A 27,883-nucleotide genomic window follows, 5' to 3' on the forward strand; every position below is an offset into this window, starting at 1 on the left:
AGCGCCCTCCATACCAGGCAACATCCTGGTGAATCTCCTCTGCACCTTCTCCAAAGCATCCACATCCTTTTGGTAATGTGGCGACCAGAACTGTATGCAGTATTCCAAATGTGGCCAAACCAGTCTTATACAACTGTAACATGACCTGCCAACTCTTGTACTCAATACCCCTTCCGATGAAGGAAAGTATTCCATATGCCTTCTTGACCACTCTATTGTACCTTCAGGGTACAATTGACCTGAACACCTAGATCTCTCTGTACATCAATTTTCCCCAGGGCTTTTTCATTTACCGTATCGTTCGCTCTTGAACTGGATCTTCCAAACTGCATCACCTCGCATTTGCCCGGATTGAACTCCATCTGCCATTTCTCCGCCCAACTCTCCAATCTATCTATATTCTGCTGTATTCTCTGACAGTCCCCTTCACTATCTGCTACTCCACCAATCTTAGTGTCATCTGCAAACTTGCTAATCAGACCACCTATACCTTCCTCCTGATCATTCATGTATATCACAAACAACAGTGGTCCCAGCACGGATCCATGTGGAACACCACTGGTCACTGTTCTCCATTTTGAGAAACTCCCTTCCACTACTACTCTCTGTCTCCTGTTGCCAAGCCAGTTCTTTATCCATCTAGCTAGTACACCCTGGACCCCATGAGACTTCACTTTCTCCATCAGCCTACCATGGGGAACCTTATTAAATGCCTTACTGAAGTCCATGTCCTCATCAATCAACTTTGTCACTTCCTCAAAGAATTCTATTAAGTTGGTAAGACATGACCTTCCCTGCACAAAACCATGTTGCCTATCACTGATAAGCCCATTTTCTTCCAAATGGGAATAGATTCTATCCCTCAGTATCTTCTCCAGCAGATTCCCTACCACTGACGTCAGGCTCACCGGTCTATAACTACCTGGATTATCCCTGCTACCCTTCTTAAACAAGGGGACAACATTAGCAATTCTCCAGTCCTCCGGTACCTCACCCGTGTTCAAGGATGCTGCAAAGATATCTGTTAAGGCCCCAGCTATTTCCTCTTTCACTTCCCTCAGTAACCTGGGATAGATCCCATCCAGACCTGGGGACTTGTCCACCTTAATGCCTTTTAGAATACCCAACACATCCTCCCTCCTTATGCCGAATGGCCTAGAGTAATCAAACATCTATCCCTAACCTCAACATCCTTCATGTCCCTCTCCTCGGTGAATACCGATGCAAAGTACTCGTTAAGAATCTCACCCATTTTCTCTGACTCCACGCATAACTTTCCTCCTTTGTCCTTGAGTGGGCCAACCCTTTCTCTAGTTACCCTCTTGCTCTTTATATATGAATAAAAGGCTTTGGGATTTTCCTTAACCCTGTTTGCTAAAGATATTTCATGACCCCTTTTAGACCTCTTGATTCCTCGTTTCAGATTGGTCCTACATTCCCGATATTCTTCCAAAGCTTCGTCTGTCTTCAATCGCCTAGACCTTATGTATGCTTCCTTTTTCCTCTTAGCTAGTCTCACAATTTCACCTGTCATCCATGGTTCCCTAATCTTGCCATTTCTATCCCTCGTTTTCACAAGGACATGTCTGTCCTGCACGCTAATCAACCTCTCTTTAACAGCCTCCCACATATCAAATGTGGATTTACCTTCAAACAGCTGCCCCCAATCCACATTCCCCAGCTCCTGCCGAATTTTGGTATAGTTGGCCTTCCCCCAATTTAGCACTCTTCCTTTAGGACCACTCTCGTCTTTGTGCATGAGTATTCTAAAACTTGCGGAATTGTGATCACTATTCCCAAAGTAATCCCCGAATTAGGGTGGCACTGTAGCACAGTGGTTAGCATTGTCGCTTCACAGCTCCAGGGTCCCAGGTTCGATTCCCGGCTTGGGTCACTGTCTGTGCGGAGTCTGCACATCCTCCCCGTGTCTGCGTGGGTTTCCTCCGGGTGCTCCCGTTTCCTCCCACAGTCCAAAGATGTGTAGGTTAGGTGAATTGACCATGCTAAATTGCCCTTAGTGTCCAAAGGGGTTGGGTGGGGCTGCCGGGTTACGGGTATGGGGCGGAGTTCTGGGCTTCAAATGGGGGTGCTCTTTCCAAGGGCCGGTGCAGGCTCGATGGGCTGAATAGCCTCCTTCTGCACTGTAAATTCTATGAAACTTCAACCACCTGGCCGGGCTCATTTCGCAACACCAGGTCCAGTATTTCCCCTTCCCGAGTTGGACTATTTACATACTGCTCGAGAAAATCCTCCTGGATGCTCCTTACAAATTCTGCTCCATCTAGACCGCTGACACTAAATGTATCCCAGTCAATGTTGGGAAAATTAAAATCTCCTATCACCCTGTTGCTCCTACATCTTTCCATAATCTGTTTACATATTTGTATCTCTATTTCACGCTCGCTGTTGGGAGGTCTGTAGTACATTGATGATTGTTTTCAGCACGGTGCAAATATTTCAGCCAGGACTCCCGCAATTTCTTCTCTAGCCTCATGCAATGTTCTTGGATATACCTGGTCAAGGCCAGCAGATTTATCCACCTTCATACATTTTAATATGTCCATCACCTCCTCTACTGTAATGTGAGCTGTTCCCAATACATTGCCACCAACATTCCCAGGTTTCCAAGTCTTCATGTCTTTCTCCACGGTAAACACAGAGGAGAAAGATTCATTGAGAACCTCACCCATCTCCTTCGCTTTCACACATATGTGTCCACTTTGCTCCTTGAGGGGTTCTATTCTCTGTCTAGTTATTAATTTTCCTTTAATACTTTCAAAGATTCCCTTTGGAATCAAAGAACAAAGAACAAAGAAAAGTACAGCACAGGATATGTGCTGTACTTCGGCCCTCCTAGCCTGCCCCGACCATGCTGCCCGTCTAAACTAAAATCTTCTACACTTCCGGGGTCCGATTCCCTCTATTCCCACCCTATTCATGTATTTGTCAAGATGTCCCTTAAATGTCCTTAATCCTCTCCTTAATCCTCTCAGCCAAAGCTACCTTATGCCCCCTTTCGGTCCTCCTAATTTCCTTCTTGAGTCTACTCCTGTATCCTCTGTCCACCTCCAGGGAATCCCTTGATTCCAGCTGCTTGTACCTGAGCCATGCCTCTTTTTTCCTGGCCAAAACCTCAATATGTTTTGTCATCCAGGGTTCCCTACCCCAGCCAGCCTGGCCCTTCACCCTGACAGGAACATATAGACCCTGAACTCTAGTTATTACACTTTTAAAGGTCTTCCACTTGCCGGAGTTGTCTTTTCCCTCAAACAAGCTACTCCAATCAACCCTTGCAAGCTCCTGTCTAATTCCATCAAAATTTGCCTTGTCCCAATTTAGAACGTGCACCTGTGGACCAGTTTTGTCCCTTTTCATAACTATTTTAAAATTAATAGAACTATGATCACTGGTCCAAAAGTGATCCCCCACCGTCACCGCAGTCACTGCCCTGCCCTATTTCCCAAGAGTAGGTCATGTTTTGCCCTTTCCCAAGTAGGACCCTCCACATACTGCCTGAGGAAGCTTACATGAATACACTTAACAAATTCCACCCCGTCTAATCCCTTAACACCATGGCTTCCTAGTCTGTGTTAGGAATATTAAGATCCTCTACTATGACAACCCTGTCACTCCTGCAAGTCTCCCCAATCTCCCTGCATATTTGTTCTTCTAATTCCTGTTGATTATTTGAGGGTCTGTAGTACAACCCCAATAAGGTCACCATCCCCTTCTTATTTCTTAGCTCCACCCACAAAGCCTCACTGGATGATCCCTTGGTTATTTCATCTCTGACTAGTGCTGTGATGCTCCCCTTAATCAAAAATGCAACTTCCCCTCCACTCTTTCCTCCAACTCTGTCTCACCTAAAGCCTGGAACATCAAGCTGCCAGTCCTGTCCCTTCCTTAGCCATGTTTCAGTTATGGCTATAATAGCCCAGTCCTACATACTGAGTTCATCAGTCTTACCTGTCAGCCCTCTTGCATTGAAATAGATGCAATTTAATCCAACAGGTTTTCCTGCTCCGTGCCATGTTCCTGCCTTTCATGTCTATTCAGTTTGCCGTTGCTGGATACTGCATCTCCTTTCAACCCCTCATTTGCTTCCCTACTGTTGAGGATCCCACTCCCCTGCAAATCTAGTTTAAAACCTCCCTTGTAGCACGAGCTAAACTGCCCCCCAGGATATTGATCCCCCTCCAGAGCAGATGCAACCCGTCCCCTCTTAAACAGGTCACATCTGCCCCAGAAAAGATCCCAGTGATCGAAGAATCTGAATCCCTGCCCCCTGCACCAATTCTAAAGCCACATATTCATCTGCCATATTCTCCTGTTCTCACCCTCAGTCGCACCCTCAGGGTTCCGGGGAAAAAAGTTTGAAAAGCACTGTTCTGGAAGGCAGCGGCATGTGTTTTGAAGCTGCTACCTAAGGAACCTGGGTGAGTTCCTACAGTATAGATGGTACACACTGCTGCCATTGGACGTCGGTGGTGGAGGGAGTGAATGTTTGTAGAAGGTATACCAATAAAGGAGGCTGCTGTGTCCTGGATGGTGCTGAGTTTCTTCAGTGTTGTTGGAGCTGCACTCATCCAGGGAAGTAGAGAGTATTCCATTACACTCCTGACATGTTCTGGTAGCCACAGTATTTCTATGTATAGTCTAGTTCAGTTCCTGCTCAATGGTAACCCCCAGGATGTTTATATTGGAAGATTCAGCGATGGTAATGTCACTGAATGTCATGGGGTGATGGTTAGATCTTCGCTTGTTGGCGATAATCCATCTTGACAAATATATGAATAGGATGGGAATATCATAGAATAGAATTTACAGTGCAGAAGGAGGCCATTCGGCCCATCGAGTCTGCACCGGCTCTTCGAAAGAGCACCCCACCCAAGGTCAACACCTCCACCCTATCCCCATAACCCAGTAACCCCACCCAACACTAAGGGCAATTTTGGACACTAAGGGCAATTTATCATGGCCAATCCACCTAACCTGCACATCTTTGGACTGTGGGAGGAAACCGGAGCACCCGGAGGAAACCCACACACACACGGGGAGGATGTGCAGTCTCCGCACAGACAGTGACCCAAGCCGGAATCGAACCTGGGACCCTGGAGCTGTGAAGGAATTGTGCTATCCACAATGCTACCGTGCTGCCCAATAGAGGGATACGGACCCCGGAAGTGTACAAGATTTTTATTTAGACGAGCAGCATGGTCGGTGCAGGCTTGGAGAGCCGAAGGGCCTGTTCCTGTGCTGTACTTTTCTTTGTTCTGTGTTCGATAATCATTAACTGCCACTTGTGTGGTGCAAACGTTAGTCGCCATTTGTCAGCCCAAAGTTGGATGTTGTCCAGGTCTTGTTGAATTTCGACATGAACTGCTTCAGCATCTGAGTTGCAACAGGTGCTGAACATTGCAGTCATCAGCAAACACCTTTAATTCTGATGGAACGAAGGTCATTGATGAAATGGCTGAAGATGTGGAACGCCTGCAGTGATGGCCTGGAGCTGAGGTTTTTGACCTCCAACCACCATCTTCCTTTGTGCTAGGTGTGACATCAACCAATGGAGGATTTTTTCTCCTGATTCCCATTGACCCCAGTTTTGCTAGGGCTCCTTCATGCTATATTCAATCAAATACTGCCTTGATGTCAAGGTTAATCACTCTCACCTCATCGCTGACGTTCATCGCTTTTGTCCATGTTTGAAGTAAGGCTGTAATGAGGTCAGGAGCTGAGTAACTCTGGCGGAACCAAAACTGAGTATCAGTGAGCAGGTTATTGTTGAGTAAGTGATGCATGATAGCACTGTTAATGACCCCTTCCATCACCTTACTGATGATTGAGAGTAGACTGATAGGGTGCCAATTGACCAGGTTGGGTTTTTCCTATTTCTTGTGTACAGGACATATCTGGGCAATTTTCCACATTATCAGGTATCTGTCAGTGTTATAGCTGTACTGGAACAGATTGGTGCGTCAAGGTCTGGAGAATAACTCTTCAATACTTTTGCTGGAATTCTGTCAAGGCCCATAGCGTTTGCTATATCCAGTGACTTCAGTCATTTCTTGATATCATGTGGAGTCAATTGCATTGGATGATGGAGACCACTGGAGTAGGCCGAAATGGATCATCCACTTGGCACTTCTGGCTGAAGATTATTGCGAATACTTCAGCCTTACCTTTTGTGCTGGGTTCCTCCATCACTAAGGATGGGGACATTTGTGGAGTCTCCTCCCACAATGAGTTGTTTAATTGTTCACCACCATACATGGCTGGATATGACAGGACTGCAGAGCTTAGATCTAGGCCAATGAACATAGAACATGGAACATACAGTGCAGGAGGCGGCCATTCGGCCCATTGAGTCTGGACCGATCCACTTAAGCCCTCACTTCCACCCTATCCCCGTAACCCAATAACTCGTCCTCACCGTTTTGGTCACTAAGGACAATTTATCATGGCCAATCCACCTAAACTGCACGTCTTTGGACTGTGGGAGGAAACCCTGCGCAGACTCCGCACAGACAGTGTCCCAGCGGGGAATCAAACCTTGGAACCTGGTGCTGTGAAGCCATAGTGCTATACAAGTGTGCTACCATGCTGCCCAAATGGTTGTGGAATTGCTTAGCTCTGTCTATCTGTGGAAGGGAAATTAATGAGTTGCCAACTTAGAAGCATTCTGGGAAATGCTTGACTATAGTTCAACACTGCTTTTGAATGAAAATAAATAGGTCAGGTAACATAAACAAAATACTGCTTAATATTTTGGTCTCGGCCTTATTATGAAAACACATTGTCCTCCGAAAGATAACAAAGTGTGTACTCGAGTTGTTTTTAGCCAAGGGCAAGAACATATGTACTACGTATTTCATCTTACGGACTTTCCACGGTCTATTTAATATAAACATGGCTGTTTACTTCAAGCTGTTATTTCAGACTATAAAAATATGCTTTCTTCAATCGAATCTCAGAGTGCGGTGCCCTGGCATTGCAGCTGGAACACTCTCTCTCCGCAAATATATTTGTGTAAATATATTTCCTTAAATCGAACCTCGAGGTATTTGTCTTTATTATAATTTCGACAACAAATTGGCGTAGTCGTTGTAGTTTCCCTAATTTAACGGGACGTGAACCCCGAAAGGACTCTCTAAATAGGACTCTCTCAGCTGAAAGCGCGACCATAGCGCGACCCTAGCTGAAAGGGGGGGGCGGCGCTTGGCAGCCTTAATTACTGGCCAGTGACTCATGCTAGGATGAGTTATCTTAATTAATAAATTAACGATAGCTGCATGAGAAGAAAAAAGGTGCCTCAGAGACTAAATTTTTTTTTTTATGACTTTGAGGTTCGTGAAAGGATAAACTCTGGTGTGCGCTCTCTGTAGTATTTGTAAATGATTTCCACGGTCGTTGTTATTGTTATATATATGTGCTAAAGTATTTTGCAGGAGGAACGATGAACAATAAACTCGACGCCCCCTCACAGGTCGTCCCGAAGCCTCGGTAAAGACATCCGGAGCGAGAAAGAAAGTGAACTCCTTGAAGAAGACAGATAAGGGAGTCAAAATGAGTAAGAAAATGAAAAGAAACAATCGTAAAGCAACGGAATGAGGTAGGAAAACCGATATGTCCCCCATAGGAATCTAATGAAGCTGACACCCTCGCAAAAAAAAAACTGGGGAGTAAATGGAAAAAGAAAATTAAGGTAAAAGCGTAACAGATGGGTTCCTGTAGAAAAAGGGAATTCAGATTTGTCTGTAGCTGTGAGATAAGGCTAACGGTTAACTATGATATTTGTGAGCTGTGAGAATCTGTGTGTTTTGTTTAACCAATTAATTTTAGTGAAAGTATGAAGTTGGGTTGTATTTTTGTCATCTGTCATTGTGAGTCTGAGATTATAACTTAAGTGATTTGTGTTGAAATTTCTCTAATGCACTGAAACATTGGAAATTAAAATCAGTTTAAAAGAAAGAAAATGCTTTTACGAATAAAAGTAATTGAATATGAATAAGTTTTTAGATTACGTGAAAAGACGTAAATGGCATCATTCCAAGTTCTCCGACCCCTTAGGTTCTGCAGGAAACATTAATCATTTCAGCAGAAAGTTGACCTTTTCTGAATTGACAAAGAAAAATATACGTCTCTAAGAATAGCTAATGCCTATAAAATCAATCATTGGAAATTGACTTAAATGTGTGGTATTTGTGGGCAGCACAATGGCGCAGTGGTTAGCAGTGCTGCCTCACGGCGCCGAGGTGCCAGGTTCAATCCCGTCTCTGAGTCACTGTCCGTGTGGAGTTTGCACATTCTCCCCGTGTTTGCGTGGGTTTCGCTCCCACAACCTAAATATGTGCAGGGTAGGTGGATTGGCCACGCTAAATTGCCCCTTAATTGGATAAAATGAATTGGGTACACTAAATATATTTTTTTAAAATGTGTGGTATTTATAGCCACCTCCCAGGGGATGTTTTGCTGCTTCTAAAATACTCTTATGGTGCATCTTGGCCAGCTTTGAACAATGGGATTGCAGTCCCACTTGTCATAAATGGGGGCTGGGTTCCCAATAATGATAATCGTTTGAATGAAGGAAATGAGTCCCACGAACACTGGTTAGCAAATAGAGGGAAATAGGCTATCATGCAAGGGGCCAAGAAGCATTTAACCTCCAGGAAGGATGTACTGCACCTCGCGACACCTGACCTTATTATGCAGACAGACACTCTGCAAATTTGGAGTGGTAATACATTGCATTGATAGTGGAATGTTTATAGAACTGTCTCAAATACGAGCTCACCAGCTGCAAAGTTTAATAACTTCTGAGCCTGCGCCCGATCGCTCTGTGTCTGGGTTGTATGCTGGCAGCTAAACGTTAACCCTTACAGTACCACTATTTTTAAAAAAAAGTTTTAAAACTGCAGGAAGTCTTACAAAAGGTTAAAGACCCTTGGGCACAACTATTAAAACACCTGATAGAGTCCTGCCGAGAGAATACCCATTGCACGGCTTGGTATGCTCATGAGGATGAGCACACATACAATTTACAAGCGCAATGTCACTTAGGAAAGCAGTCATCATTGCATATCACTCCTTTTTCTTTTTCGGTGTTGTGGGATTAGGAATGTTGGTACAGTTGACCCATAGTCAGAGGACCTGTTTAGTATGGGTTTAACTTCAGAACCCCATTTAACATTGGCCGTAAGACATCCCGCTAAGGCAAAGCAAATAGGAGAAGTGATCAAAGAGGCCAAAGGAAAAAGGTAATTCATGGGATTTATATTGAAATGGACGGACATAATTGCCTAATAGAATTTTACGGCAAACAGGAGGGCAAAGTGACCTGGAAAGAGGAGCAATGGCCCACTACATTTGAAAGACAACAACCTCCCCGAGAGAGCCATCATTTACTCCCTTCAATACTGGCCCAGGTACTGGCACATCTATGGGCCCAACATAAAAATCATGTTGGAAAAGTACATTCTGCCCCAGCGCAGAGGGTGCAGTTACAGAAGAACGTTGCCTGCCCTGCTTAAAACTATACTGGTTGGCACCAGAAGCAGAAAAAGGGATAGAGGGGGGTGATCATTGCACTATTACAGCAAGGGGTGCTGAAACGAACACACAGCCCCTGTAACACCCCTGTACTCCCCATTCCAAAGGTAGGAAGACCCAACGAGTGGTGGTTTGGACAAGATCTTAGAGCCATCAATAAAATTGTTATCACTATTGCTCCATTGGTGGATTGCTCCATTTCACGAACCTCAAAGTCATTTTGTCTTCTATACCACCAACGGATACTTTCTCAGCCTTTTTCTCCATACCATTGCACCCGGAAAGTCAATATCTATACTTTACATATCGGAATCAACAGTATTAAAAAAGACTTGGACGAGTGCAAGCTGTCTGCAGGTTCAACATTCCCTCAATGGACCCCCCCGCAAGTGCTGCTAACAACCCGAACATAGAACATGGAACATAGAACATTACAGCGCAGTACAGGCCCTTCGGCCCTCGATGTTGTGCCGACCTATGAACCCAATCTAAAGCCCATCTACATCCATATGTATGTCCAATGACCATTTAAATGCCCTTAATGTTGGCGAGTCCACTACTGTTGCAGGCAGGGCATTCCACACCCTTACTACTCTCTGAGTGAAGAACCTACCTCTGACATCTGCCCTATATCTCCCCTCAATTTACAGCTATGTCCCTTCGTGCTAGCCATCACTATCTGAGGAAAAAGGCTCTCACTGTCCACCCTATCTCATCCTCTGATCATCTTTAACAGCCGTTAAAGTAAAATAAAAGCCAGGTGGGATCCACGCAACTCGTGTAAACTACATCATACGGAACTTTGAGAGTACTCACGAAACGCTGACCTGAAGAGAATGACGGTGCTACTGTTCTTATGTATTATCATATTAATCCAACATCATGTAGAGGGTAAACTGCATACTAACAACTTAATGTACATGTCTCACTCATACGCAGAGAGGGTAAATAAATTCAGTTGTTGGGTTTGTACACAAATTCCCGGATGCTTGGGGGAGGGCTTCCCTCTGCGACCTATCCCATTCACCAGTAAAGAGATAGCAGAATGGGCTCGAAGACAAAATAGTACAGGACATGGCGAAGATACACAGAATATGTTAGATTGGAGATTAGCTGGATACAATATGAATAGGATTGAGGAATGGTGGGGGCCAAGGTTTATTGGAACACGTTAAACGCTCTGGTTGATCCTTCCCAATTATACTGGAGTCCCCAAAGGAAGTACATGCTTTAAGAATCATCAAACATATGGGACCCAGTCAGTAGGCACGAGTCAGTGTGATCAGACCTTGAATTGGCAACCTCCTATGTTCCACCTTACAGCCAAAGGATTATTCATCTTTGATTAGTCAGGAGTTGAAAATCAAATGAGTGGAGGCTCTTGGGAAGGGGATTGATTAGACTAATGATGACTGACAGTAGAAGAAACCTGATGGCATATAACGGCACATATGTTATCTGTGGCTATAAAGCATATCCTTGGTTACCAGAAAATTGGGATGGCTCCTGCTATTTGGGATAAGTAGTCCCTTATGTGCATCACTTTCAGCAATTACAGGACCATCCACCATCACAGGACAACACAAAGTACTATGACATGGGCACAAATGCTGGGAATAATGATACCACCATTAAGAATAGCCACTAATGCATACATACTATGCGAACTATGAGACATCCTTGAGCAGGCAGCTAATGACGCTGCAGAAGCTGTTAACTAGATAGCAACTGAGATGGTTGCTATGAGAGCGGTTGCCCTGCAGTACAGAATGGCTCTTGATTTCTTGTTCACTGAAAAGGGAGGTACATGTGCTCTGATTGGAAGTGACTGTTGCACATACATCCCTGATAACTCAGAGAAAATTGATAATCTGGTGGATCACATTCATAGAGAGGTGACAAGATTACATGAAAATGAGGGATGGGACTTTGGCTTTGGGTGGTAGGATCGTTAGGACAGAGGATTGTGTTCTGAATTATAATCGCCATTGTAATCTTGATTGTCGTATGGTTACTGTTTTAATGTTGCACAAGATATTTTTATTGTACTAACACGGGAGAACAGTCCTAGCCGCCTTGCCTCCTTGCTACCAGGCTCATAACACGCAGGGAACTGTCATATGTCCGTTCCCCTTACATTATAACCCACCCTTCTCTACGGAGGACACGATAATTTACTAAAAGGTTTTGATCAAAAGATCAACAAGGAGGCAATTGTGGAAGGGAAATTAATGAGTTGCCAATTTAGAAGCATGCTGGGAAATGCTTGACTATAGTTCAACACTGCTTTTGAACGAAAATAAGTAGGTCAGGTAATATGAACAAAATACTGCTTAATATTTTGGTTTCGGCCTTATTATGAAAACACATTGTCCTCTGAAAGATAACAAAATGTGTACTCGAGTTGTTTTTAGCCAAGGGCAAGAACATCTTACATACTTTCCAAGATCTATTTAATATAAACATGGCTGTTTACTTCAAGCTGTTATTTCAGACTATAAAGATATGCTTCCTTCAATCGAATCTCAGAGTGCAGTGCACTGGCTATGCAGCTGGAACACTCTCTCTCCGCAAATATATTTGTGTAAATAAATTTCCTTAAATCGAACCTCGAGGAATTTGTCTTTATTATAATTTTCACGACACTATCACTTGCTTCTTATGCTGTATGGCACACATATAGTCCTGTATTGTAGCTTCACCAGGTTGACACCTCATTTTTAGGCATGCTTGGTGTTGCTCCAGGCGTGCCCTCCTGCACTGTTCATTAGACATGGGTTGATCCCCTGACTTGATGGTAATGATTAAGTAGGGGTAATGATAAAGTAGGGGACAGGCCGGGCCATGAGGTTTGGTGTTGAGTACAGATCTGCTGCTGCTGATGACCCACAGCACTTCATGGATGCCAAGTCTTGAGTCATTAGATCTGTTTGAAAGTCTAATCAATTTAGCATCATTGTGGTGCCACACAACGATGAAGGGTACAGAATTCTTAGACTGCAGAAGGAGGCCATTTGACCCATTGGGCCTGCACTGTCCCACTGAAAGAGCACCCCAAGCAGGCCCACTCTCCCACCCTCTCCTTGTAACTCCATAACCCTGTCTATCCTGCACCTTTTTGGGCACTAAGGAGCAATTTAGCATGGCCAATCAACCTAACCTGGATTTTGGGAGGAAACCAGAGTACCTGGAGGAAACTCACACAGACAAAGGGAGAAAGTGCAAACTCCACACAGACAGTCACCCAAGGCTGGAATTGAACCTTGGTTCCTGACTAACAACTGTGCCACCGTGCCATCCATATTTTCAATGTGAAGACGGGACTTTGTTTCCACAAGGACTGTGAGGTGGTCATTCCAACTGATACTGTCTGGACAGATGCATCTGCAGCATGCAAGTTGGGAAGGATGCGGTCAAGTATGTTTTTCCTTCCTGTTGGTTCCGTCACCACCTGCCGCAGTCCCAGTCGAACAGCTTTGTCCTTCCAGTCTCGGCCAGCTCTCTCTGTGGTGGCACTATCGAGTCTCTCTTGGCGATAGGCATTGAAGTTCCCTACCCAGAGTGCATTCTGCACCCTTACCTCCCTTAGTGCTTCCTTCACGTGGTGTTCAATATTGAGGAATGCTGATTCATTAGTTGAAGGGGGATGGTACCTGGTAACCAGCAGGAGGTTTCCTTGCCCATGTTTGACCTGAAGGACATAAGTGAATCAGATGGGCTTTTATGACAATCGACATTGGTTTCATGGTCATCATTAGACTTTTAACTCCAGATGTTTTATTGAGTTTAAATTCCACTATCTGCCATGGTGGGATTCCATCCCAGGCCCCGAGAGCATTACCTGGATGGTAATGCTCTGGATTACTAGCCCAGCAACAATGATGTTAGACTCAGTGGGCCTGTCTTGTTTCAGGAAATTGTGTAAAAAACATTTGAGAGTCTTATCTTCACAATGGCAAGGAGTAGTGAAATGTATTATTGCAGTTAACTTACTCAGAATCGTCAACTTTACTCGAGTTCCTTGAGCTGCGCAGGAGTTTGTAAACACACAAATGATTTGCTTCTCAGCACTCAATTGCATCGTCCAGGCTCTGTTGGTTAATGATGCATTGATGTGTTTCGAACAGTTGATGTTTTCTGAAGAGCTGTTCTTTGAGATTACAGCAAGGAAATGTGTTGTTTCATTGTGTTCCACCTGCCATGCATGCCATGAGATTGCTGCTTTTTCAGTTAATTCACAATGTGAGCCTGTACCCTTTCTGTGTCCAGGTGGATACTCCTTATGTGTCTGTTTTCCTGCAGAAATAACTTAATATTAATACCAAATATCTCAAAGTAGTATAAGTATAATAAATAGATTGTATGAATTTCTGGCTTATAATATTGCATCTTCAACAATGACACAAGTTCTTTATCAAAATAATAATTATTTTGATCTTAATTCTGTTGTCCTGTCCTGTATTAACATCACTGTTTTGATCTTGCTGACCTACATTGATTTCAAGTCCAAAGCCTGGGCCTCATCTTTAAATCTTTCTATGGATTCAGTCCACCCTTTCTGTCATTTTCTCAGGCTTATATCCCCTCCTGGACAGACTATTCTGAACCTAGATCCTTGAACATTCCTCTCTAGTGTTGGGATGTTTAGCAACTTCAAGTCTCCTCTTTGCAACTTTCTGCCTGCACCTACTTGTATAACTCACTATGCACCATTAAGAATCTTTATAAAATTATTCCTTCAACCAAATTTTAACTCACACATCCTAATCTCACCTTTCCTGTCCAAGTGTCTATTTTTCTCCTTACGCCATTTGTGTCATGACATTTCTTTGTTTTGAAGATCTGATAGAAATTGCATTCCTCCTCCTCCTTTAGGTGCCAAGCCCTAAAGGGACATTGGTGGCCATGGGTTTTCATTGAATTGGTCCATGATTAAGCTTGGCAAAGGGCTGCAGTCATTTGTCATTGCCTTCTGCAGTATGGCTGACCAGAAAACTGTCCCACTCTCATCACCTGCCATCAGGTATATTGGAAGGATTTACAGATTGATAATCAACCTGTCTAACCACATTATGAATGCATCTTCCATGGCCATCAATCTGTGAAGTTGGACTTGAACCGAGAACTTCTGGCCCGGATTAAGGATGCTAGCGCTGCACACAAGACTGCAATATGTTGCAATATGTTGTTGTCAAGATTTCACCAGACTATTTTGGGTATGTTTGGAATGGACAGTGGGGATTGTAACATGGGAGCAGACATTTGATCAGCAGTCTGGCATTTTGACTTTCCTTCCAGATTTTACCAGTGCAACTAACCATAGAGGGCATTCTTCACAAATCAATTGGGGTACTTGAAAAGTCAGTTAACTCCAACTTTACATCGCATTTGGATCGCAATGGCGCCTACGTGGTGTAACACGTTGCTAAGAAATGCAGATGACAAGGAAGTGGCCACTAAACACTGGCTTTCTCACAAAGTCATTGGGAGAGTCAGCATGGGGTGGCAGAAAGATGTTACAGTTTTCTCCGTTTAACGAGGGCACTGCCAGATGTTGACTAAGGGAGGGGGAAGAAGATGCCAGGATTGTGGTGGCATATGGCCAGGACCACATGCGGTAGTGGTACCTCCTCCGCAGAGAGGCCTCTACTGCAGGTTTGGGAGAAGGGTAATGGGAGTGGAAGGCCGAGGAATCAGAGAAAGGATACCTGCCATGGGCCCATACACCAAGGTTGATGAGCAGGAGGAGCAACTCAAAGGGAGGGAGGTCCAGACACCAACAGGAACTCATCGCTAACCTCATGACCATCAAAAGTGTCCACCAGCAAAGGGTACAGACGTGCATGCTAATCGCTAACCCGCTAGCCGCAGGAGAGATTGTAAGGTAAAGTCATTATAATCCCAGGTGACCATCGGGAATTGAACCCACTCTGCTGGCTGGCCTCGCTCTGCATCACAAACCAGCTATCTAGCCAAGTGAGCTAAACCAGTCCTGGAGAGATTGTTCCAACCGAGGCTAAAGTTTCTCCAAAGCCCCAGATGCCAATGTCAACAAAGATTGCGGGTCTCCAGGCTGGCCGTGTCACGATTCAGGAGGAGTTGAGACTAAGGGAGTTGGTGAGCACCCAATGAAGATCTCCATGGTTCTCAACATCAATCCCAGCATCACTTTCTAAGGATCCACTGTATGCACATGTGGAATCTCCCAGTGTGCAGGTTATTGATACATCAAGGTACCTCATAAAAGATTAACTCATAGGATACAAACCCATGGTGTTGGAGGTAGGATATTGGCATGGATAAAGAACTGGCTAATCGTCAGGAAACAGCGAGTGGATAAACAGATTATTTTTTCAGGTTGACAACCTGTAACCAGTGGGGTTCCACAGGGATCAGCGCTGGGGATGTAACTGTTTACAATATATATTAATGACTTGGAGGAAGGAAGCAAATGTACTGTAGCCAAATTTGCAGATCACACAAAAATAGGTGGAAAGGCAAGTTGGGAGGAATACAAACAGTTTTGGAAAGAGATGTTGAGAGGTGAAGTAAGTGGACAAAAGTTGGCAGGTAGAGTATATTGAGGGAAAAAGTGAGGTTGTTCATTTTGGAAGGGAGAACAAAAGAATAATATTTTTTAAACGGAGAAAACTGTAACACAAAGGGACTTGGTGGGGTACTTGTGCATGAAGCACAGAAATCCAGGGAGAGGAGAGCCAGGAGTTTGAAAGTGGGAGAGGAGAGCCGGGAGTTTGAAACAGGGAGAGAGAGCCAGGACTTTCAGTTTCAAACAGGGAGAGGAGAGCCGGAAGTATGAAACATAGAGGGGAGAGCCAGCAGTTTCATTTTTAAACTGGGAGAGGAGAGCCGGGAAATTCAGTTTGAAACAGGGAGGGGAGAGTCGGAAGTTTGACGCAGGAAGAGGAGAGCCGGGAATTTCTGTTTGAAACAGGGAGAGGAGAGCCGGGTGTTTGAATCAGGGAGAGTAGAGCCGGGAGTATGAAACAAGGAGAGTAGAGCCAGGAGTTTCAAAGAGGGAGAGGAGAGCCGGGAGGTTGAAACAGGGAGAGGAGAGCTTGGAGTCTGAAACAGGGAGAGGAGAGCCAGGTGTTTCAGTTTGAAAGAGGGAGAGGAGAGCCGGGAGGTTGAAACAGGGAGATGAGAGCCAGGAGTTTGAAACAGGGAGAGGAGAGCCGGGAGTTTCAGTTTGAAACTGGGAGAGGAGAGCCGGGTGTTTGAAAGAGGGAGATGAGAGCCGCGAGTTTGACACAGGGAGAGAAGAGCCGGGAGTTTGAAACAGGGAGACGAGAGCCGGGAGTTTCAGTTTAACACAGGGAGAGGAGAGCCGGGAGTTTGAAAGAGGGAGAGGAGAGCCGGGAGTTTGAAAGAGGGAGAGGAGAGCCGGGAGTTTGAAACAGGGAGACGAGAGCCGGGAGTTTCAGTTTGACACTGGAAGAGCAGAGCCGGGAGTTTGAAACAGTGAGAAGAGAACTGGGAGATTGAAAGAGGGAGAGGAGAGCCATGAGTTTGAAACAGGGAGAGGAGCGCTGGGAGTTTGAAACAGGGAGAGGAGAGCCGGGAATATGAAACAAGAAGGGGAGAGCCTGGTGTTTGAAATAAGGAGAGGAGGGCCGGGAGTTTGAAAAAAGGAGAGGAGTGCCGGGAGTTTGAAAGAGGGAGAGGAGAGCCGCAAGCTTGACACAGGGAGAGAAGAGCCGGGAGTTTGAAACAGGGAGACGAGAGCCGGGAGTTTCAGTTTAACACAGGGAGAGGAGAGCCGGGAGTTTGAAAGAGGGAGAGGAGAGCCGGGAGTTTCAGTTTGACACAGGAAGAGGAGAGCCGGGAGTTTGAAACAGTGAGAGGAGAACTGGGAGATTGAAAGAGGGAGAGGAGAGCCATGAGTTTGAAACAGGGAGAGGAGCGCTGGGAGTTTGAAACAGGGAGAGGAGAGCCGGGAATTTGAAACAAGAAGGGGAGAGCTGGGAGATTGAAACAGAGAGTGGAGAGCCGGGAGTTTGAAACAGGGAGAGGAGAGCCGGGAGTTTGAAAGAGGGAGAGGAGAGCCGGGATTTGAAAGAGGGAGAGGAGAGCCAGGAGTTTGAAACAGGGAGAGGAGAGCCGGGTGTTTGAAACAGGGATTGGAGAGCCGGGATTTGAAACAAGGAGAAGAGAGCCGGGAGTTTCAGTTTGAAACAAGGAGAAGAGAGCCGGGAGTTTTAGTTTTAAACGTGGAGAGGAGAACCGAGAGTTTGAAACAAGGAAAGGAGAGCCGGGACTTTCAGTTTTATACAGGGAGAGGAGAGATGGCAGTTTCAGTTTTAAACAGGGAGAGGCGAGACAGGAGTTTCTGTTTTAAACAGGAAGATAAGAGACAGGAGTTTCTGTTTTGAAACAGGCAGAGGAGAGCTGGGAGTTTGAAACAGGGAGACTAGAGCCGGGGTTTGAATGTGGGAGAGGAGTGCCGGGTGTTTGAAAGAGGGAGAGTAGGGCCGGGAGTTTGAAACACGGAGAGGAGAGCCGGCAGTTTGATAGAGGGAGAGGAGAGCCGGGTTTTGAAAGAGGGAGTGGAGAGCCGCGCGTTTGAAACAGGGACAGGAGAGAAGGGAGTTTGAAACAAGGAGAGGAGAGCCGGGAGTTTCAGTTTTGAAAGGGGGAGAGGACAGCCGGTGAGATTCAGTTTTAAACAGGGAGAGAAGAGACAGGTGTTTAAGTTTGAAACAGGGAGAGGAGAGCCGGGAGTTTCAGTTTTAAACAGGGAGAGGAGAGACAGGTGTTTCAGTTTTGAAAGGGGGAAAGTAGAGCCGGGAGTTTCAGTTTGAAACGGGGAGAGGAGAGCTGGGAGTTTCAGTCTGAAACAGTGAGAGGAGAGACGGAAGTTTGACACAAGGAGAGGAGAGCCGGGAGTTGGAAACAAGCAGAGGAGAGCCAGGCGTTTGAAACAGGGTGAGGAGAGACGGTAGTTTGAAACAGAGAGAGGAGAGCTGGGAGTTTGAAAGAAGGAGAGGAGAGCCGGGAGATTGAAAGAGGGAGAGGAGAGCCAGGAGATAGAAACAGGGAGGGGAGAGCCGGGAGTTTGAAACCAGGAGAGGAGAGCCAGGAGTTTGGAAGAGGGAGAGGAGAGCCGGGATTTGAAAGAGGGAGAGGAGAGCCGCGAATTTGAAAGAGGGAGAGGAGAGCCTGGAGTTTGAAACAGGGAGAGGAGAGCCGGCAGTTTGAAACAGGAAGAGGAGAGACAGTAGTTTGAAACAGGGCGAGGAGAGCCGGGATTTGAAACAAGGAGAAGGGAGATGGGTGTTTCAGTTTGAAACGGTGAGAGGAGAGCCGGGTGTTTGAAACAAGTAGAGGAGAGCCGGGAGTATGAAACAAGGAGAGTAGAGCCAGGAGTTTGAAACAGGGAGAGGAGAGCCGGAAGTTCCAGTTTGAAAGAGGGAGAGGAGAGCCGGGAGGTTGAAACAGGGAGAGGAGAACTTGGAGTCTGAAAGAGGGAGAGGAGAGCCGGGTGTTTCAGTTTGAAAGAGGGAGAGGAGAGCCGGGAGGTTGAAACAGGGAGAGGAGAGCCAGGTGTTTCAGTTTGAAAGAGGGAGAGGAGAGCCGGGAGGTTGAAACAGGGAGATGAGAGCCAGAAGTTTGAAACAGGGAGAGGAGAGCCGGGAGTTTCAGTTTGAAACTGGGAGAGGAGAGCCGGGTGTTTGAAAGAGGGAGATGAGAGCCACGTGTTTGACACAGGGAGAGAAGAGCCGGGAGTTTGAAACAGGGAGACGAGAGCCGGGAGTTTCAGTTTAACACAGGGAGAGGTGAGCCGGGAGTTTGAAAGAGGGAGAGGAGAGCCGAGAGTTTGAAAGAGGGAGAGGAGAGCCGGGAGTTTGAAACAGGGAGACGAGAGCCGGGAGTTTCAGCTTGACACAGGAAGAGGAGAGCCGGGAGTTTGAAACAGGGTGACGAGAGACGGTAGTTTGAAACAGAGAGAGGAGAGCTGGGAGATTGAAAGAGGGAGAGGAGAGCCATGAGTTTGAAACAGGGAGAGGAGCGCTGGGAGTTTGAAACAGGGAGAGGAGAGCCGGGAATTTGAAACAAGAAGGGTAGAGCCTGGGGTTTGAAATAAGGAGAGGAGGGCCGGGAGTTTGAAAAAAGGAGAGGAGAGCCGGGAGTTTGAAAGAACATAGAACATAGAACAATACAGCGCAGTACAGGCCCTTCGGCACACGATGTTGCACCGAAACAAAAGCCATCTAAACTACACTATGCCATTATCATCCATATGTTTATCCAATAAACTTTTAAATGCCCTCAATGTTGGCGAGTTCACTACTGTAGCAGGTAGGGCATTCCACGGCCTCACTACTCTTTGCATAAAGAACCTACCTCTGACCTCTGTCCTATATCTATTACCCCTCAGTTTAAAGTTATGTCCCCTCGTGCCAGCCACATCCATCCGCGGGAGAAGGCTCTCACTGTCCACCCTATCCAACCCCCTGATCATTTTGTATGCCTCTATTACGTCTCCTCTTAACCTTCTTCTCTCCAACGAAAACAACCTCGAGTCCATCAGCCTTTCCTCATAAGATTTTCCCTCCATACCAGGCAACATCCTGGTAAATCTCCTCTGCACCCGCTCCAAAGCCTCCACGTCCTTCCTATAATGCGGTGACCAGAACTGTACGTAATACTCCAAATGCGGCCGTACCAGAGTTCTGTACAGCTGCAACATGACCTCCCGACTCCGGAACTCAATCCCTCTACCAATAAAGGCCAACACTCCATAGGCCTTCTTCACAACCCTATCAACCTGGGTGGCAACTTTCAGGGATCTATGTACATGGACACCTAGATCCCTCTGCTCATCCACACTTTCAAGAACTTTACCATTAGCCAAATATTCCGCATTCCTGTTATTCCTTCCAAAGTGAATCACCTCACACTTCTCTACATTAAACTCCATTTGCCACCTCTCAGCCCAGCTCTGCAGCTTATCTATATCCCTCTGTAACCTGCTACATCCTTCCACACTATCGACAACACCACCGACTTCAGTATCGTCTGCAAATTTACTCACCCACCCTTCTGCGCCTTCCTCTAGGTCATTGATAAAAATGACAAACAGCAACGGCCCCAGAACAGATCCTTGTGGTACTCCACTTGTGACTGTACTCCATTCTGAACATTTCCCATCAACCACCACCCTCTGTCTTCTTTCAGCTAGCCAATTTCTGATCCACATCTCTAAATCACCCTCAATCCCCAGCCTCCATATTTTTTGCAATAGCCTACCGTGGGGAACCTTATCAAACGCTTTGCTGAAATCCATATACACCACATCAACTGCTCTACCCTCGTCTACCTGTTCAGTCACCTTCTCAAAGAACTCAATAAGGTTTGTGAGGCATGACCTACCCTTCACAAAGCCATGCTGACTATCCCTGATCATATTATTCCTATCTAGATGATTATAAATCTTGTCTCTCATAATCCCCTCCAAGACTTTACCCACTACAGACGTGAGGCTCACCGGTCTATAGTTGCCGTGGTTGTCTCTGCTCCCCTTTTTGAACAAAGGGACCACATTTGCTGTCCTCCAGTCCTCTGGCACTATTCCTGTAGCCAATGATGACATAAAAATCAAAGCCAAAGGTCCAGCAATCTCTTCCCTGGCCTCCCAGAGAATCCTAGGATAAATCCCATCAGGTCCCGGGGACTTATCTATTTTCAGCCTGTCCAGAATTGCCAACACCTCTTCCCTATGTACCTCAATGCCATCTATTCTATTAGCCTGGGGCTCAGCATTCTCCTCCACAACATTATCTTTTTCCTGAGTGAATACTGACGAAAAATATTCATTTAGTATCTCGCCTATCTCTTCAGAATCCACACACAATTTCCCATCCCTGTCCTTGACTGGTCCTACTCTTTCCCTCGTCATTCGCTTATTCCTGACATACCTATAGAAAGCTTTTGGGTTTTCCTTGATCCTTCCTGCCAAATACTTCTCATGTCCCCTCCTTGCTCGTCTTCGCTCTCTCTTTAGATCCTTCCTCGCTACCTTGTAACTATCCATCGCCCCAACCGAAACTTCACACTTCATCTTCACATAGGCCTCCTTCTTCCTCCTAACAAGAGATTCCACTTCCTTGGTAAACCACGGTTCCCTCGCTCGACGCCTTCCTCCCTGTCTGACCGGTACATACTTATCAAGAACACGCAGTAGCTGATCCTTGAACAAGCCCCACTTATCCAGTGTGCACAACACTTGCAGCCTACTTCTCCACCTTATCCCCCCCAAGTCACGTCTAATGGCATCATAATTGCCCTTCCCCCAGCTATAACTCTTGCCCTGCGGTGTATACTTATCCCTTTCCATCATTAACGTAAACGTCACCGAATTGTGGTCACTGTCCCCAAAGTGCTCTCCTACCTCCAAATCCAACACCTGGCCTGGTTCATTACCCAAAACCAAATCCAACGTGGCCTCGCCTCTTGTTGGCCTGTCAACATATTGTTTCAGGAAACCCTCCTGCACACACTGTCCAAAAAACGACCCATCTATTGTACTCGAACTATATCTTTTCCAGTCAATATTTGGAAAGTTAAAGTCTCCCATAATAACTACCCTGTTACTTTCGCTCATATCCAGAATCATCTTCACCATCCTTTCCTCTACATCCCTAGAACTATTAGGAGGCCTATAGAAAACTCCCAACAGGGTGACCTCTCCTTTCCTGTTTCTAACTTCAGCCCATACTACCTCGGAAGAAGAGTCCCCATTTAGCATCCTCTCCGCCACCGTAATACTGCTCTTGACTAGCAGCGCCACACCTCCCCCTCTTTTGCCTCCTTCTCTGAGCTTACTAAAACACCTAAACCCCGGAACCTGCAACATCCATTCCTGTCCCTGCTCTATCCATGTCTCCAAAATGGCCACAACATCGAAGTCCCAGGTACCAACCCATGCTGCCAGTTCCCCTACCTTGTTTCGTATACTCCTGGCATTGAAGTAGACACACTTCAAACCACCTACCTGAACACTGGCCCCCTCCTGTGACGTCAAATCTGTGCTCCTGACCTCTATACTCTCATTCTCCCTTACCCTAAAACTACAATCCAGGTTCCCATGCCCCTGCTGCATTAGTTTAAACCCCCCCAAAGAGCACTAACAAATCTCCCCCCCAGGATATTTGTGCCCCTCAGGTTCAGATGTAGACCATCCTGTCTGTAGAGGTCCCACCTTCCCCAGAAAGAGCCCCAGTTATCCAAAAATCTGAATCCCTCCCGCCTGCACCATCCCTGTAGCCACGTGTTTAAATGCTCTCTCTCCCTATTCCTCATCTCACTATCACGTGGCACGGGCAACAACCCAGAGATAACAACTCTGTTTGTTCTAGTTCTGAGCTTCCATCCTAGCTCCCTGAAAGCCTGCCTGACATCCTTGTCCCCTTTCCTACCTATGTCGTTAGTGCCAATATGGACCACGACTTGGGGCTGCTCCCCCTCCCCCCTAAGGACCCGGAAAACACGATCCGAGACATCACGTACCCTTGCACCTGGGAGGCAACATACCAAACGTGAGTCTCTCACGCTCCCACAAAATCTCCTATCTGTGCCCCTGACTATAGAGTCCCCAATTACTAATGCTCTGCTCCTCTCCCCCCTTCCCTTCTGAGCAACAGGGACAGACTCCGTGCCAGAGGCCCGTACCCCATGGCTTTCCCCGGTAAGTCGTCCCCTCCACAAGTATCCAAAGCGGTATACTTGTTTCTCAGGGGAACGACCGCAGGGGATCCCTGCACTGACTGCTTTTTCCCAGTCCCTCTTACAGTTACCCACCTATCTCCAATCTTTGGTGTAACTAATTCCCTGAAGCTGCTATCTATGACCCCTTCTGCCTCCCGAATGATCCGAAGTTCTTCCAACTCCAGCTCCAGTTCCCTAACTCGGTCTTGGAGGAGCTGGAGATGGCAGCACTTCCTGCAGGTAAAATCAGCAGGGACACTAACTGCATCCCTCACCTCAAACATCCTGCAGGAGGAACATTGCACTCCCTTCCCTGCCATTCCTCTAACTTTCTACCAAGATCTGGCTTTTAATAAAATTAAATTTTTATAAAAAATAATAATAATATAATAAAATATGGTACTTACCTCAGACCAATGGGTTTTATTATTAGGTTAGAGGAGGAGGGTGGGTGGGAGACACTACACGTGTAGTGTCTCGGGTTTCCTCTCCACCAGAATTTATTGGTGAGGGTCTTCCCAGACGTCCGCGGGTCGACTTCCTGTTCCCGCCTAAAAAACTAATTTAAAAAAAAAAGAAAAATTCTCAGCTCCTGCTGAAATTGACTAACCAGCCAGCTCCACTCCCGTCGAAATCGAATGGCCTGCCCCTGCAAAGACAAGTGCTTTTAAAGGTTGACTTACCTCCCAGCAACCTCCTTCCGCAATGCTCCCGCTGAAACTGACTCACCAGCTGTTCTCACGCCGAAATCGACTGGCCTGCTCCTGCAAAGACAAGTGCTTTTAAAGGTTGACTTACCTCCCAGCAACCTCCTTCCGCAATGCTCCCGCTGAAACTGACTCACCAGCTGTTTTCACGCCGAAATCGACTGGCCTGCCCCTGCAAAGACAAGTGCTTTTAAAGGTTGACTTACCTCCCAGCAACCTCCTTCTGCAATGCTCCCGCTGAAACTGACTCACCAGCTGTTCTCACGCCGAAATCGACTGGCCTGCCCCTGCAAAGACAAGTGCTTTTAAAGGTTGACTTACCTCCCAGCAACCTCCTTCCGCAATGCTCCCACTGAAACTGACTCACCAGCTGTTCTCACGCCGAAATCGACTGGGAGAGGAGAGCCGGGATTTGAAAGAGGGAGAGGAGAGCCGCGAGTGTGAAAGAGGGAGAGGAGAGCTGGGAGATTGAAACAGAGAGTGGAGAGCTGGGAGTTTGAAACAGGGAGAGGAGAGCCGGGAGTTTGAAAGAGGGAGAGGAGAGCCGGGATTTGAAAGAAGGAGAGGAGAGCCTCAAGTTTGAAAGAGGGAGAGGAGAGCCTGGAGTTTGAAACAGGGAGAGGAGAGCCAGGAGTTTGAAACAGGGAGAGGAGAGCCGGGTGTTTGAAACAGGGATTGGAGAGCCGGGATTTGAAACAAGGAGAAGAGAGCCGGGAGTTTCAGTTTGAAACAAGGAGAAGAGAGCCGGGAGTTTTAGTTTGAAACGTGGAGAGGAGAACCGAGAGTTTGAAACAAGGAAAGGAGAGCCGGGACTTTCAGTTTTATACAGGGAGAGGAGAGATGGCAGTTTCAGTTTTAAACAGGGAGAGGCGAGACAGGAGTTTCTGTTTTAAACAGGAAGATAAGAGACAGGAGTTTCTGTTTTGAAACAGGCAGAGGAGAGCTGGGAGTTTGAAACAGGGAGACTAGAGCCGGGGTTTGAAGGTGGGAGAGGAGTGCCGGGTGTTTGAAAGAGGGAGAGTAGGGCCGGGAGTTTGAAACACGGAGAGGAGAGCCGGCAGTTTGATAGAGGGAGAGGAGAGCCGGGTTTTGAAAGAGGGAGTGGAGAGCCGCGAGTTTGAAACAGGGACAGGAGAGAAGGGAGTTTGAAACAAGGAGAGGAGAGCCGGGAGTTTCAGTTTTGAAAGGGGGAGAGGACAGCCGGTGAGATTCAGTTTTAAACAGGGAGAGGAGAGACAGGTGTTTAAGTTTGAAACAGGGAGAGGAGAGCCGGGAGTTTCAGTTTTAAACAGGGAGAGGAGAGACAGGTGTTTCAGTTTTGAAAGGGGGAAAGTAGAGCCGGGAGTTTCAGTTTGAAACGGGGAGAGGAGAGCTGGGAGTTTCAGTCTGAAACAGTGAGAGGAGAGACGGAAGTTTGACACAAGGAGAGGAGAGCCGGGAGTTGGAAACAAGCAGAGGAGAGCCAGGCGTTTGAAACAGGGTGAGGAGAGACGGTAGTTTGAAACAGAGAGAGGAGAGCTGGGAGTTTGAAAGAAGGAGAGGAGAGCCGGGAGTTTGAAAGAGGGAGAGGAGAGTCGGGAGATAGAAACAGGGAGGGGAGAGCCGGGAGTTTGAAACAGGAAGTGGAGAGACAGTAGTTTGAAACAGGGCGAGGAGAGCCGGGATTTGAAACAAGGAGAAGGGTGTTTCAGTTTGAAACGGGGAGAGGAGAGCCGGGTGTTTGAAACAAGTAGAGTAGAGCCGGGAGTTTTAAGAAGGGAGAGTAGAGCCGGGAGTTTTAAGAAGGGAGAGGAGAGCCGGGAGTTTGAAAGAGGGAGTGGAGAGGCGGGTGTTTGAAAGAGGGAGTGTAGAGCAAGGAGTTTCTAAGAGGGAGAGGAGAGCCGGGAGTTTGAAACAGGTAGTGGAGAGCCGTGTGTTTGAAACAGGGAGAGGAGAGGCGTGCGTTTGAAACAAGGAGACGCAAGCCGGGAGTTTGAAACAGGGAGAGTAAAGCCAGGAGTTTTAAAGAGGGAGAGCAGAGAAGGGAGTTTAAAAGAGGGACAGGAGAGCCGGGAGTTTGAAAGAGGGAGAGGAGAGCCGGAAATTTGAAGCAGGGAGTGGAGAGCCGGGAGTTTGAAATAGGGAGAGGAGAGCCGGAAGTTTCAGTTTGAAACAGAGAGAGGAGAGCCGGAAGTTTGACACAGGGAGAGCAGAGCCGGGAGTTTGAACAGGGAGACGAGAGCCGGGAGTTTCATGTTTGACACAGGGAGAGGAGCGCTGGGACTTTGAAACAGGGAGAGGAAAGCTGGGAGTTTGAAAGATGGAGAGGAGAGCCGGGAGTTTGAAAGAGGGGAGGAGAGCAGGGAGTTTGAAACAGGGAGAGGAGAGCCGTGAGTTTGAAAAAGGGAGAGGAGAACCGGGAGTTTGAAAGAGGGAGAGGAGAGCCTGGATTTGAAATGGTGAGAGGAGAGCCGGGAGTTTGAAAGAGGGGAGGAGAGCAGGGAGTTTGAAACAGGGAGAGGAGAGCCGTGAGTTTGAAAAAGGGAGAGGAGAACCGGGAGTTTGAAAGAGGGAGAGGAGAGCCTGGATTTGAAATGGTGAGAGGAGAGCCTTGAGTTTGAAACAGGGAGAGGAGAGCCGGGAGATTGAAACAAGCAGAGGAGAGCCGGGAGTTTGAAACAGGGAGAGCAGAGACTGGAGATTGAAACAGGGAGAGGAGAGCCGTGACTTTGAAAGAGGAATAGGAGAGCCTGAATTTGAAACGGGGAGAGTAGAGCCGTGAGTTTCAGTTTTGAAACAGGGAGAGGAGAGCCGGGACTTTGAAATAATCAGCGGAGAGCCGGGAGTTTGAAACAGGGAGAGTAGAGCCGGGAGTTTTAAAGAGGGAGAGGAGAGCCGGGAGTTTGAAAGAGGGAGTGGAGAGGCGGATGTTTGAAACAGGAAAAGGAGAGCCGGGCGTTTGTAAGAGGGAGATGAAAGCCGGGAGTTTGAAAGATGGAGAGGAGAGCCGGGTGTTTGAAAGAGGGAGAGGAGAGCCGGGTGTTTAAAAGAGGCAGAGGAGAGCTGGGAGTTTGAAACAGGGAGAGTAGAGCCGTGAGTTTCAGTTTTGAAACAGGGAGAGGAGAGCCGGGTGATTCAAAGAGGGAGAGAAGAGCCGGGAGTTTGAAACAAGCAGAGGAGAGCCAGGAGTTTGAAACAGGGAGAGTAGAGCCGGGTGTTTGAAAGAGGGAGTGTAGAGCCAGGATTGTTTAAGAGGGAGAGGAGAGCCGGGAGTTTGAAAGAGGGAGTGGAGAGCCGGGTGTTTGAAACAGGGAGGGGAGAGCCGTGCGTTTGAAACAAGGAGACGCAAGCCGGGTGTTTGAAACAGGGAGAGTAGAGCCGGGAGTTTGAAGGAGGGAGAGGAGAGCCGGGAGTTTGAAAGAGGGAGAGGAGGGCCGGGAATTTGAAGCAGGGAGTGGAGAGCCAGGAGTTTGAAGCAGGGAGAGGAGTGCTGTGAGTTTGAAAGGGGGAGAGGAGAGCCGGGAGTTTGAAAGAGGGAGAGGTGAGCCGTAAATTTGAAACAGGGAGAGGAGAGCCGGAGGTTTGACACAGGGAGAGCAGAGCCGTGAGTTTGAACAGGGGGACGAGAGCCGGGAGTTTCATGTTTGACACAGGGAGAGGAGAGCTAAGACTTTGAAACAGGGAGAGGAAAGCTGGGAGTTTGAAAGATGGAGAGGAGAGCTGGGAGTTTGAAAAAGGGAGAGGAGACTCGGGAGTTTGAAACAGGGAGAGGAGAGCCGGGAGTTTGAAGCAAGGAGGGGAGAGCCTGGAGTTTGAAACAGGGAGTGGAGAGCCAGGTATTTCAGTCTGAAACAGGGGTAGGAGTGCCGGGAGATTGAAACAAGGAAAGGAGAGCCGGGATTTTGAAACACGGAGAGGGAGAG

General features: G+C 47.0%; 1 protein-coding gene across 1 annotated transcript in view; it reads right to left on the bottom strand.

Moving 5' to 3' along the window:
- The window catches only part of LOC140391603 (uncharacterized), a 114,210-nt gene that overhangs the window by 72,576 nt on the left and 13,751 nt on the right, over positions 1 to 27,883 (bottom strand). The window contains exon 2 of the mRNA XM_072476259.1: positions 13,543 to 13,845. Within this exon, the coding sequence (XP_072332360.1) occupies positions 13,543 to 13,845 (303 nt within the window). The remainder of the gene's footprint in view (positions 1 to 13,542; positions 13,846 to 27,883) is intronic.

Source organism: Scyliorhinus torazame, chromosome 15, assembly GCF_047496885.1.
Source record: "Scyliorhinus torazame isolate Kashiwa2021f chromosome 15, sScyTor2.1, whole genome shotgun sequence".
NCBI classification, from domain to species: Eukaryota; Metazoa; Chordata; class Chondrichthyes; order Carcharhiniformes; family Scyliorhinidae; genus Scyliorhinus; species Scyliorhinus torazame.